Consider the following 14,048-nt stretch of genomic DNA (forward strand, 5'->3'; position numbering starts at 1 on the left):
TCATCAGTCTTGTAATACCATCTGGAAAGCTATGACTGGCAACAGCTTCAAAACACACACACAAAAGTGCAACATCAGTAATGGATTGGCTTCCCCAGATCCCGGAACATTAGAACTGTGCAAACTGTGTGGCTACTGTGCGTATATTCAAATAAATTGCTGCACATACTTCTCATGGGTGGCCCAAGACTTTTGCACAGTACCGTATATCTCACACAGTCAACCTCAGGGGACACGCAGTGGCCTTCTAGAGCTTTCAACCTCATGTCACAGGTATCACCATGTTTGAAAGTCCAGCTTCTAATCATGGTCCTCATCATGGAGAGATTTCATCACTGAAAGCTTTTGAAACACCATTAAGTGGAAACATTTCTTAAGTATCAGTTGTGGAGCTTGTTTACCTGTAAAAATTCTTAATTAATAACGTTATCTGATACATTATATCTACATGACCTTCAAAATCCTTCAACTAGAACATTTTATTCGTATCCAGGAATGATTCTCAAAAGAAATGGTGACTAACTGCCCAACAGAAGGCCACAAACATGGTTGGTTTACATGTTTTTCTCTTTTTCATGTCAATTCACCATCTGTTTATTTAACTCGTGCAGATTTTTTTGAAACTGATTTCACTAAATTCTGATCAGCCTCACTGTAAAAAAAAAGAAGAAGTACGTTTTTAATTTGTTACAGTTTGCTGGACAAAGACACATCTGTACATCACCACAATCACCTGATTTTAAATCCGACAAATGAATATATAACCTTTCAACTTTAACTCAAGGAGTTTTACAAAGAAAATTGCGTTAACATTTTAGAAATTACAGTTATTTTTATACAGAGCTCTCCATTTTCAGAGGCTTAAAAACAGTTGGAGAATTGGCTGATGAGCAGTTTCATGACCCGGTGAAGCCATGACAAAGAATTTGTATAGTTTTTCACTGTAATTCTAAATGTGAGGACCAAAGAGATGACAGTGCAAGTGAAGTTCATCATTAGGTTGAAAAACCCCAATAACATTTTCAGACAAACAGCAGAAACTTTTTGAATGACCAAATCAACAGTGTGGTTCATCCTGAAAAAGGAGAAATGCACTGGTCAGCTGATCAGACAGAGCTTCACCGTGCAAAAGTATAATGACCAAAAACAAACTGCAAAAGCAATCAAAGAGTTTCTCAAAGCAATGGGATATTTCTCAATGGCCAAGCCGAGATCTCAGTCCAACAGAGTGACGTTTTCAGTTCCTGAAGAGGCAGAGAGAGACTCACAAACAAGCAAACTGAAAGTCTGGCAGGCAGAGAATCTCAAGGGAGGAAACAGAGCATTTGGTGACTTCCATGGATTTTAAATTTCAGAAAGTCATTGACTGCAAATTATTTTTCATCTAAGTATTAAAAACAATCCTTACGTTTAAAATTATCTTAGTTTATCTAGTTAATGCTAAGCCTCTGAAAATGGAGAACTGCAAATAAAAATGTCTGTAATTCCTGAACATTCAATTCCAAATTTGTGTTAAGCTCCTTGAATTAAAGATGAAAGTCTGCACTTCAATCACATCTTGATTGTTTGATGTAAACCCCACTGCAGTGGTGCACACAGGCAAAACTTCACAAACAGCTCGGGATTATGTTTGCACTGATTATTTAGCAATCTAATCTTCAGTGTTATTCTCTGTCTGCGAAAGCATCATCTGTAATAGCACTTTTAAGACCATAGTTATCTCCACCAATGTGCCGCTTTATGGGCCATGACGGTAAATTAAATTTGCAGTTATCTTTGATATTATGCGAGGAACACTGTGTTCCAGCGTAAGCAGGAAAAAACAAGAACAGCCCTCTCAGGGGAGTGATCCTCCAGGAGCCGTAATAACGAATCCGTATGCAGCAGTGAGAGACGTGACTCAATTATTTTATAATTAAAAGGCGACTTCCTAAAATGGTTTTCAACAAAGTCCTTTTCCTCTGTCTCCCACACAAGTGTCTGAAATTGTTTATGAAATAATGACATCAAATAAATCCAATGTGAGGATAAAAGGGTCATCAAGCCTTTAATTGGTGCCAACTGCAACTTCAATCAGGACACAGAACAAAAAAAAAAATCTCCACTGATGGACTGAAACATCAATTTAGTGCCTTATAAAATTCCCTATCCTTTTTCAGTTTGGCATAAGATAAATGTTTTTGTGAATTCATGGATAAATGCCTCCAACTGAGAAAAAGTTGATTAATTTCTTCATCGGAGAGGATGCCATGATGCAGAAAGAGGGAAGCTGGGCCTGAAAATGGATAAAAGGAAGCTTTATGACGCATGACGGTACGTTATCAGGCTTTGTCAACAGATAAAGCTTCTGATAAACTCGTGACTGTTGAGGCTCTGATGAAATAACATATTTGCAGTAGTGAAACCTGTCTAAGCACATCCTGCTCAAAGTCAGCGGTACTTCAGGCTTTAAAGAATTTCCAGTGTCTCAATCACATTTAGTTTCTGTCTTTCTTGATGTCATTCTCAGTAACAATGGTTACAGCTTCTCCGTTCTTCCTCTGAGACTCACCTGAGCTCGGTTATACTGAACGTGGAGCTTCTCTAAAGCAGCTGCAGACTCTGGTTCCACGATTTGCTCGCCTGCTTTTGTGTGACAAGCACAAGAGAGCATGAACTCCCTGACTGTATATATATTTTTGAAAGTCTGTAGCAGGGTTTTCTGACTTTTGCTGTCATTATTGGTTGCTCTCACTTTCCTTAAAAGCACTTTCCCAGTAACTACCAGTGAAATGCTTCCTCACAGCATGAAGCTACCACCCCTGATGGTGTGCCTGCTCTCTTCTAAATGAAGCACTTTGAATTACAATGGAAAAGTGTTCTTCAGACTTCATTATATCAACATTTTTAATGTGGTATTTTGCTGCCTTTGCCCTGGGTACAAATCGTCACATCAGGGCTCCGATTCTCTGACCAGCATCCCTGTCGCTGAAATCAAGAGGATGAAAAGCTGCTGCTGAAAAAAAAAACAACTTTCCACTTCCTACCAAACACCAAGGAAACTCTTCACAAGTTTTTTCCTGTTTTGAAGATAACTTCCTGTGTCCCTTCTGTCAGGTCTAACACACCTTCGAAAAGAGGTATCATCATGAAGTTCTGGGAATCCATAAATCAGACTCCACCTAGCTGAGCTCATCTAAGCAAGATCTGTTATTCCTGGTTTAGAAACGCAGGTTTTATTGAACATTAGACCACTTCAACTTGAGTGAAACCAAACTGTCAAGCAAGGTGTGGCTACAAGGTGGATTTGGGTAAATTTAAGTTTTATTGGATTGTATTACTGCCTCTCAGAATATTCCTATGCAAACCAGTGAAGTTCCTGACAAACTAAAAAACGTGTGATTAAATTCAGTCCCTTCATGGTTTCAACGTTTTGATTTTTAAGTGGAATCCTGGACCTTTTTGAATGCTTCTCGTTTGCTTTGGTTAAAAAGCTTTTTTTAATGTATTTTTTTGCCCTTTGAACTATAAAAATTAAATTTCACTTTCACAGCAAAAAAGGATATTGATTTCATGACACAGGTTACACATGCTCACTAAATTGGACAATGAAAAATTGGAGAAATGTTGCCTGTTGCACTGGTCTCTTAAACATGAGTGAGTTTACTATACCTTGTTGAATCTAAGCCACAGGCAGTTCTGAAGGTAAAAAGAGGTCATGTGGACTTCTCTCGAGTAGACATGATTAAAACACATTTAAATAGAGGTAGACAGTGTCTAATGATCCGTTCACATTCAGGCAGTTTAAGTGTATGCCATTGTGTCTGCAGCTGTTGTGTTTTTAGCTTTAACATTTGTTGCTTCTGTGTGTGTCAGATCAAGTGCCTTAATGGACTGAAACAGCCAAGCAGCCACGCGTCTGCCGCAGTAATTATCTACCTTTGCAAACACCTGTGACCCATTACACAAAATGGATATTCTGGCTTCATAAAATAGAGAAGGTAAGTGCAATCCAGATGCAGCACCAATTTGACTTAGGTGGGGGTGGGAAAAAAAAACAGATGTTCTCCTTTCGTCACTGAGGTCATTTCTGCCATAGACCTTATAACAGCATTCATTCATAAAGCAGCGATACACAATTAGAGAGAATCTGAACATTACTAAAGTGTTGAAATGTTGACCTCAGAGGTGTAAAATCACAGCAAACACAATTAGTCACACACTATCCGAGCACAGCACAGCTTAGTCCAGGTTCTCTCAAATGCTGATCTCCACTAAGCAACACTGTATACAGATTGTTCCACAGATTTTTTGGTGTTTATTGTCAAAACATATACAAACTGTATGAAACAAACAAACAAACTGAGAGCACAGTACTTTTATCCTGAGTTATAAATATTTTCCTAAAAATATACAGCATGATTATGAATCAAAACTGAAATTTCCCTCAACTCAAAGTAGATACTTGTTATTCATATTTTCTAAATGCTTGCTTGCTTTCTCCTTTTCATTATCTACTGAACTAAAGAGTCTTTAGAGACAAGGTCTCCAGGGATGAGATCTGGAGCACATGGCTATGAATAAAGCTTTAATATGGTGCAGCTATCTTACAAACCTGATTAAAACTATATTTGTCATGAAGTGTTTCAGATCTCATCTCATTATCCCACCTGCAACAGCCCTGCTCTCCAACTAAAGCAAAACACCTTGTTGCCCGAGATGCCCCATACTGTGGCAGGAGGAACTTTTACATCCTCTCTGTAACTCAAGAGTTCGTTCAGGCTCGAGCTGCATCAGTTTCACATCGCCGCTTAACATGACAGCAAGGGGAGTGTCAGAAATCTCTGATTAAAAAACCCACTACAGCACTAGAAAAGTCTTTGTTCCAGATGAGAAGAAGCTCTGACCTCCGTGAAACAGCTCAAATCACCTTCGGCTGTGAGGTTCTGTTGTGGACGGGTTTGTGGCGTGCTTTTCAGAAAGAGCACCTGAGGCTATTTCTCTTCATTTATCTCCACTGGGAGGTCCGCTCTCTCCCTCTTTACTGAAACTGTCTCCTCCTTAACGCTTCCATCGTCCGTTAGCTGTGAAGCTTCTCTTTTCCTCTCCTCCTTAACAAAGTTCTTTTCCACCTTTTCCTTCGCAGTAACTCCACGCGGTGGTTTGACATCGGCGGTGGTCTCAGTGGTAGCTGTGGAGCTCTCGCAGACAGTTGGTCCATCCCACTTTGGGATTTCCAGTCCCAGCAGCTCCATCAGCTGTTTCATGACGTCGTCCACATAACCATGGATACGCAGGTGTGCATGCTTGTCCTGCACTCACAGAAAATTGCAGCCATTGAGGTAATGGTTGATAATAATCAGTGTTTTTTCCAGCATTTACACAAATCACTCAACACTTCAAAGGTAAATAATTACACGTGCATGCGTTTGTATGTGTTGGTGTTGCATACATGACACTCACGTGTTTGGTCGGCTGCAGGTTGACAATAACCAGTTTGCCACCCTTGCGCTTGGTGAGGAGTGGGAGGTCTCCACTGGGTTTGATCTGCAGGGACGTGCCCAGAGTCAGAGCCAGGTCCGCTCGTCTAAAGAGGACGACGCCACACACAAACCAGTTCTTCATCATTCGTACATAATTGATGCAATCTATATATCCAATAGATTATCTTACAGTGTTAAATTGCATTATTCATTTATTTAGGTGTCATTTCTTGCAGTGGCACCACCTGACTTTTACTTTATGCTCTCCCTGTGCCGGGGCTAATTCTCTCCAACTACTCCAGATTCCTCCCACAGTCCACAGACATGCAAGTTAGTGGGGTTAGGTTACTGGTGATTCTAAATGGGCCATAAGTGTGAATACGAGTGTGAATAGTTGTCTGTATCTCCGTGTCAGCCTTGCAAACTGTCCAGGGTGTACCCCAGCTCGCAGCTGGGATAGGCTCCAGTTGTCCCGCAACCCCGAATTGGATAACCAGAAGAAGACGGATGGCTGAAAACCGCTCCACAGTTTTTTACTTTAAATTTATTATCATTTGAACAGCATTTTTAGTCGTCCAAATCTGTTCATTCAACAGGCAGCTAAGGCACCTGACATTGTTAAAGAATATATATTTGAATGCAATGAAAATCTATTCAATTAAAAATAAGTTTTATAGAATAAACTCCACAATGTCATAAAATGAATGAACAGAAACTATACACCTCGATAAAATGTCACGTCTTTGGCCCGTGTATATATACGTTTGTATCTGTCAGTAAAAAGGCAGTTAAAGCTCATTTATCCTGGCTGAAACTGAATGAATGGCAAGGTCAGCTTCAAGGCACTTTCTATGTCAGCCAGTCAAGGTACAGCGCGTGAGTTACTCTTCAGACTACAGCTTTTGCAATTTGATTCTATAACATACTTGTGCTGTTTGTTGTTATAAATAGCAAATTAGCTTCTGCGTTATGGTACGAAAAATGTCTTCTTTTTTTTTTTTAAAGCCACACTGAGCGTTTCCAGTGAGCGTTCACTATGAATTCTAATCAGTTTGTTCTAACTTTGAAGAAATCCGCTCAAGGCTGTCAAGAGATATTGTGTTCATATGTGAGAAGCAGTCCAAACCAAACACACAGTCCCTCCCTCTGGCCTCGGCTGTTACAGTCACAAAGGCAAAAATGGCAAACAAATAAATAAAACAGATACTAAAACAGATACTTAGTGTATGCAGCTCCAATCCTAAACCACAAATAAAATAAACACAACTAAAGCCAGAAATCAAATTTCAGTATATACAGTCTGATCACACGCAACACTTCCAGCTGTGCAATGAACACATGCTGAACTCCTGCACTGTGCTGTCCCCTGCTCGCTTGAGCTCAGACAAATTTGGTCGTTTTCATCTTCAAACCGGTGCAACGGACGGATTCCCAGGTCTGCGCCCGGACAAATCCACTGCATGAACTGCAGCTAAACCTCACATTGATTACAGCTCGGTAATTTTTCACCTTTTTCCGCTGCCATGAACACATAATTCAGAGTTCAATGGTCAGAGCTCCAAATCTCCCCTTTGTACTTTAGTTAGTAATAATACATCCATTACAAACGGCGCATCAAGGTGACACATAAGCAATAAGAGGGTTTTTTTGTTGCAGAGGGAAAGAATGCAAATGTTCACACTCCAGAGGAAAATGGGGACATCAAAGCGCACTGCAATGCATATATAATCCCTAAAAAGGTTTTCAAATAAGGTCTTCTTTGCATGTCAGGATCAATAGCAGAGCCACAGAAGGCTAAAGCAAATCAAACAGTTTCCACATTTTTCAGTTCACAGGATGTGTTTGAACTACTGCTTTCGCTTTATATTGAGAAAAAAAACCCAGACATGTCAGAGGAACTCTGACAGAAAAGAGCATACATTTTCTGTTTCCGCCTTATCAAAGCAGATGGTTAAACAAAGAACATCTACAATATAAAGTAAAAAAAGGAGTTCAAACTACTGCACCTCTCACCTGCTTGCGTCATCTGCTTTGTTCAGGTCTCTGTCAGGAAGAGCATCCTCCCAGTCAAGTATAGTGCTGATCAGCTTCCCTCTTTAGTATTAAGGAAACACAAAGGAAATAATAAATCAACAATGACTCACTTTTCGAGTCTTTAAAATGCACAAGCCTACGCATGTGTCACCTGCACGCTCTGAGCCCCCTGGATCGTACCACCTCACAGTAGCGTCCTGTCGGTTTCAGGCCCATCACACCGATCACCTTTTCTCGGACGTACTGCCTGGAAAACCAACAAGAATTCCATTTAATTCTCAGTGCGTCCACAGCAGCTTTACATGAATTACAAGAAAGAAGATCAAGCTGCTCCCAAGGCATCAAAGCAAGGTCTAATTTTACACAAAGCCTGACACTCAGTGGCTACTTCAAACCACACGTCTTTTAGACCTAAACGGTGGACTTTCCAAAAAGGTTCTCTAAAGATTTCAGAGCATTTGGAGATAGTGAGTGTGGATTAAGCTGCTGCGGTCCTGCTCTTTCCAGATTCATTTCACATTAGGATCCCTTACGTGTGCAGGGGGAACCACTCCTTACATTTACGTCTTTGAGTGTTGCCAGTTTTTGTTTTTACCTGCTGGAAGTGGAAACCAGCATGGGGTTTCTACTGCTGCGGGGCATCTGCTTCAGGGCTCTTCTGAGCAACTATCTGTGTACTTATGGAACTCCTCTGAATACATAAAGAGGAATACTACCACGGCATGTTTTGATCAACACATTACCCATGTAGATTGTGTGCAAATTCCAGGAGGGAGATGGTAGAAAGTCCATTGTGACCGTAGGAAATGTAAGGTGCAGGACTCCTTGGATACGTGCATTCTTAAGCAGTAAACATAAACAGATCCTCTTATTTGCATGCTTTACGCACTATGTGGCAGCCTTGTGCTTTGCTGCTGGTACTGCCAAACAAGCGCCTAATGAAATGTGAATTCAATGTAAGACAAGCTGTTTTTATCAAAATGTAACTTTTTGTGTTTGTGTGCATGCACATACCTGCCACACTTCTCACACTCCTCCACAAACATGTTCCCATGAAGCTCTGATAACAAATCCCTGACAGAGAGAGGCAGATGGTATTCGTGTTATTCACCGTCGCCAACGCAGATATAACTTTTTGGTGCCAGAACTGAAACTAAATAACCACCAATGTTATAAAATACTTTTTAAAGTAGATTCGTTAACTGAGGTTTCACTGCCTCTACACCCATATGAACCTGAGCGACATCCTGGCTTCAACTCTTCCGGGAAGGCTTTCCACGAGGTTTAAGAGTGCTTATGGAAATTTTTTGGCATTTTTCCTAAAGTGCATTTGTGAGGTCAGACACTGATGTTGGAAGAGAAGGCCTGGCTTGCAGTCTCCGCTCTAATTCATCCAAGGGTGTCCTATTGGTTTGACGTCAGGACTCTGTGTAGGTGGGTCAAATTTTTCCACACCAAACTCGCTCATGTGGGCCCCCCCCACACCATGATGCATGCTGGGTGCTGTTTTTTTATACACCTGTGGCAATGGATTAAATGATTTGAATGGCTGAGTAAATGCTTCTGCCAATATAGTGTAATAAAAACCTGTGAATATTTCAGCCAAATACCACCGATTCATGGCCTGTTACCGTACATAACATCCAACAAAGGCTATTTCGACCCAGGAAAAACCCTGTAATGTGAGGACACTACAGCTCAACTTTTTCTCTATCCTTCTTTTCAACTTGGACTCTTATAAATATTCTGAGCACTCATATTAGTTTCTGAGCATCACCTGGCACCTGTGCCGATTAGGCCCAACTGGTTTCCTTCGCCAGCTTAATTATTTCCTCAGAGAAGCACCGCTACGCTTCCTGGTCTCATTTAAAAAACCTGACCGAGGGTGGAGGAAGGCTTAGAAAAAACCCCCGAAAAAACCCCCCCGGCTTCCAGGGAAAGCAAGCCTTCCAATATGCATAAAGGCTGGATGTATGTGCTGAATTAAAAATAGGACTCCTGGCCTTGGGTTAGTCCAACATGGCTGTGTAACCCAGACTCAGACCAAACATTTTCCATTGCACTGAAAATTATTTCAAGCTATTCACCGCAGCTGTTATCACACAGCAGCAGCTTCAAAATTTACACAATGAGTCACATGTGGGAATGAATTGATATGATTGGGGGAAAACAACAGTAATGTGGTTGCTGCATGCATTTCATAAACAAGTCAGGCTGAAAGCTAAAGAGCTACTTTACACCTCCTCCATTCATTCTGCTTCAGCTCCAAAGCATTCATCGTGAAAGTTAGTGATATTCTTAAGATCTGACATATACTGTATAGTCGCATATAGAGAATAGCAATGTCTCTACGATTTAAATTACCTGGGGAAGCCTGATCGCACATGCAGGCCATCCACATTCTGGCTGATGAGATATTTGAGGTACCCTGCCCTCTGCAGTCCCAGGAGAGCCATGTGAGTGAAGCTTGGGCGAGCATCTTCAAATGTAGTATCAAAATGAGGTGACTCACCCTTTTCTTCAAGAGTCCACACACCCTTGGGACCCCTGAAAGAAAATAAAGATTAGAGAGGAAAACTTTTGTTGACTATGTGGATGATGTTCAATGTGAAATTGTTCCGTTTCTGCTCCTGTGATTATCTGTCAGTTGTGGATGTCTGAATGGTTGGATGAACACAGTGGTACACTCGCTGCTGGAGCTGTCTAACACCGTGACAGTTGCCAAGTTACTCTGAGGGCATGCAACTTATCATTAAGCATCAGACGATAGAGCGCATCCTACAAATCCAAAAAGACAACCACATGTCTCATCTTTTGCTCTCAGCTTGGACTTTAAAAACCCCGTCTTTCAGCCGACCGGCTCAAAGCCTCATCGGCAGTGAGGGAGTGATGCGTGCATCGCATACAACACCCTAATCACCCCGTGAACGATGCTGCGCGACATTAGTCTGTGAAGCTGTTACATTTACGTATTAAGGTGTCAGTAACAGTAACTTAATGAGCTGAATTTCTTCTGATCTGGAGTACGTGTGTTTATGTGTGTCTGAGCAGCAGAGGGAACACAGTTTGCATTTGTGAGCTTTATGTGTATGTTTTAATCTTGGCTCTAATGATAAACCCTCCAAGGTCAACTCCACCTGGCTGACAGGCGAAGCAATGAAATATTAATTTGCCTTCACATCCGAGTATTTATGCGTTTGTGTGAATTCACATAATCTATAGTACAACTGAATGACTACAATGAAGACCTCTATCCGCTCCACATCTCTGCATTCGGGAGGCAAACATTTGCCACAGTACCAAAGACAATCTAAGTAGACAATAGAAGTATTTTCCATTATATTTTCAGTGCGTGTTACACAGTGCTAGACCTTATGTGAAGTAAGCAAGCACCACCCTCCTCTGCTCAAATCACGGTACTACAAGAGAAACAGGAGAATAAGCCGAGAGGTGCTTGTTACATCTCCCAAAATACCAAAAAGATATCAGAAATGCTCAGCTCACAGTGAATAGATTGATTCTTATATAGCGCTTTCTATTCTCCCAACATGCCTCATTTACACAAGCACTTTTTTCCCCTTATGCTTAAGCGCTTACTTACATTGGAGACCAATTTGGGGTTAGGATCTTGCCAAAGAATATTTGGCATGCAGACTGGAGCGGCCAGGGATCGAACCACCAACCTACTAATTGGTAGATGACCTTCTCTATCTCCTGACCTCTCCGACTTTCAAGAACAAGGTTCAAAGACAATCAAATATTGTCGTAGTCCTGACTTAATTGGACTCAACACAGGAAACCTCACCCGGCCCAGACATGGAAGGGATTGACAGCTTGATAGCTATTTCTGGATCCTGTGGGTGGTGGTGCATGGCTGTTCTTAGTTGGTGGAGCTCATGACTGCACAACACAGCTTTTCTGCACACAGTAACAATTTCTGTAGCTATGATATTTGATGATGCTAATATGTGCTAATCATAAGAGAACAATTAAACAAATTAAAAACAAACAAACAATCAGAATCATTCATTTGTGCTGCCTATTAAATTTCATGACTTCACTCTTTAAGGTCAATTAAAGCATAAAATTTCCATCTGAAAAATATTCAGTGACAAAACCGTGAAGCAACACTGGCCAACTTCGGGCTCAAAGGATAAAACACACTTGGAAGATTTTATCATTAAGCAACAGTGAGGTTTTACTGCCAGTTTTAATCACTGCTGATCAAAACTCTAAATTAACAGCATTATAATAATCGGAATGAATCGGTAACACTGACTTTTTTTAAACTGATAAAATTTCTTAACTGCAACTCAGATTTCATAAAATCAAAACAATCAGATGCTACATATATTTTAATTAACAACTAGGCGGCATCTTCTGTGGATACTGCATCTATCACAATGGCATAGATTCACAGTAGAAGAGTCTTGGTGGAAAAACATCTGGTGCATCATTAAAATCAAAGCATGTGACTGCAAATTTTTTGATTTGCTCTGCTGCCATTAAATTCAAAATTAGCTAATATTTTACGCGAAGTAGTAAAATGTCTGAATTTAAACACTTTAACTGTTTCCTTTTCTGTTGTGAAAAAAATGTGGGTTTATGAGATTTGCAAATAATTAGACTGTGTTTTTAATTCACATTTTACTCAGTGTCCCAACTGTATCATCTGCCAAGGTGGTGATGGTGATGATTTTGACCTGCTGTAAGAAAAGAACTTCCCAAATCTGAGATAAATTAAGTATGTCTTGTGTTTTCTTTTCTTAAGATTTGGGCTCCAGAAAACAAAACATAATATTTGTTTTTGTTGGAACTGTATTTCCTTCTTTGCACTTCTAAAAGAAAATGTAACTTGGCCTAGAGGTGCACAATCTATGCAAAAAACTGCACGTCAACATAAAAAAACAACAACAAAAAAACACTTTTGTTCTTGTCTCACCTGAAGTCGGGGATACCTGCCGAGGTGCTGATCCCAGCTCCCGAGTGGACAACCAAGTACTGAGATTCTTTAATCAGCTGAGCTAGAGTTTCCACCTTGGCCTTCAGCTCCTCAGGATTATCAAAGTGCTGCAGCAGAAGAGAAAAACGCGACTTCAAGAGCTGACCGAGAGCCACATTCAAATCAAATTACAATGAATAAGTCTGTTTGACAAAAGGTACAAGCACACAGCTGTAACACAGTTTATTACAGCTCAGCACTGATTTAAAAGAAACACTGACAGTTTTGAAGTACTGGTATTTGTGACTCCTCTAACCCCCTCCCCTTGTAGCTTTCAGACCTATACGTGTGTGCTGAAGATAGTATCAGTATACGATCTGTGCACTTCCTAATAAAATACGTATAACTAATGTGATATTACTCGTGGATTATTATCCGATGCTTGGAGACAAACAGAAGCTCTTCGTGTTACTTTCGGATGTTGCCGTTTTTAAAGACCAAGCTCTCCAAACGTACTATGCGACAAACGTCCGCGGCTAACCTGCTAGCTACCTGCTCTTAAAGCTTCAATTACCTCAGGAAGTCCGCAGACACCTTTGTTTGCGTACGGCGTGAGTCCAGCTGCATAATTCACAGACATGGCTGCAGACGGTAGTGTACTTTTGTTTTTTTTCTTTAATAAAATTAGTCGTGTTTTGTCCGGGCGGCGAAAATTTACCAAGCGATAGTTACGATGACGACATCAAAAAGCGACTGGGTGATGCTGCATTCAAGGACTTTGGGAAATTAAGACTTCACCTCTGTGTTCAGAAGACGTTCCACATTGAACCTCCAAGTTGTTACATATATACCAACGGATGCTAAAGGTCTCTTAATAAATTAAAGTTAATAAACAAAATGATGGATATCTTAAGAAATAAACAAATTTTTTGTAATAAATTATCTTGAGTTAACATTATTATTTGAAAATCATTTTAATAGCACTACATTGTGAATGAAGACTGTTTTATAGATACAATTCCCCGTCACTTTATTAGGCGCGCCACAGAGCTCCTTAATGGAAAGATCTAAGCAGCCAATTATATGGCAGTAGCTCAGTCCATTTATTTGTGCAGACATGGTCAAGACAACCTCCTGAAGTTCATACTGAGGATCAGAATGAGAAAGAAAAGTGATTTAGGGACTCTGAACGTAACAGTTGTTGGTTCTAGATGAGCTGGTCCTGGGATTTTACCCCACAACCATCTCTACAGTTTATAGAGTATAGTCAGAAAAAGAGAAAATATCAAGTGAGGCAACAGTAACTAACTTTAAAAAAAAAAAAAAAAAAAAGCAATGTGAATGCAGAAAATGTGAAGATTTTGCCTGAAATGCTTAAAAATATTTGAAATATTCAAAGCAGTTTCTGATTGGTGTCAGCTTGTGTGCCTGCTTGTTTCTATACCACTCAGTCTGCTTATATCACTGTGTTTTACAGTCATGTCTAAATCTGCTGAGTTTGATTCCCACCAATCAGGCGAATAGATGAAAGTTACAAAAAAGAAAAGCATAAGCATACGTCTCCAGAAAAAGTTTTGGTACTATAACTGTTTCTGTAGCACAAAGTACGC

At 40.3% G+C, this 14,048-nt stretch overlaps 1 protein-coding gene across 1 annotated transcript; it reads right to left on the reverse strand.

Moving 5' to 3' along the window:
* Positions 1-4,261: 4,261 nt before the first annotated feature.
* Positions 4,262-13,224, reverse strand: sirt6 (sirtuin 6). Its single transcript, XM_082512900.1, has 8 exons — positions 13,013-13,224; positions 12,439-12,566; positions 9,861-10,043; positions 8,511-8,570; positions 7,648-7,743; positions 7,476-7,556; positions 5,443-5,566; positions 4,262-5,291 (listed from the first exon to the last, which is right to left on the reverse strand). The coding sequence occupies exons 1-8, from the start codon at positions 13,076-13,078 to the stop codon at positions 4,974-4,976; spliced, it is 1,056 nt and encodes a 351-aa protein (XP_082369026.1). The 5' UTR covers positions 13,079-13,224; the 3' UTR covers positions 4,262-4,973.
* Between the last annotated feature and the right edge of the window lie 824 nt (positions 13,225-14,048).

This window comes from Aulonocara stuartgranti, assembly GCF_965226115.1.
Source record: "Aulonocara stuartgranti genome assembly, chromosome: 18".
NCBI classification, from domain to species: Eukaryota; Metazoa; Chordata; class Actinopteri; order Cichliformes; family Cichlidae; genus Aulonocara; species Aulonocara stuartgranti.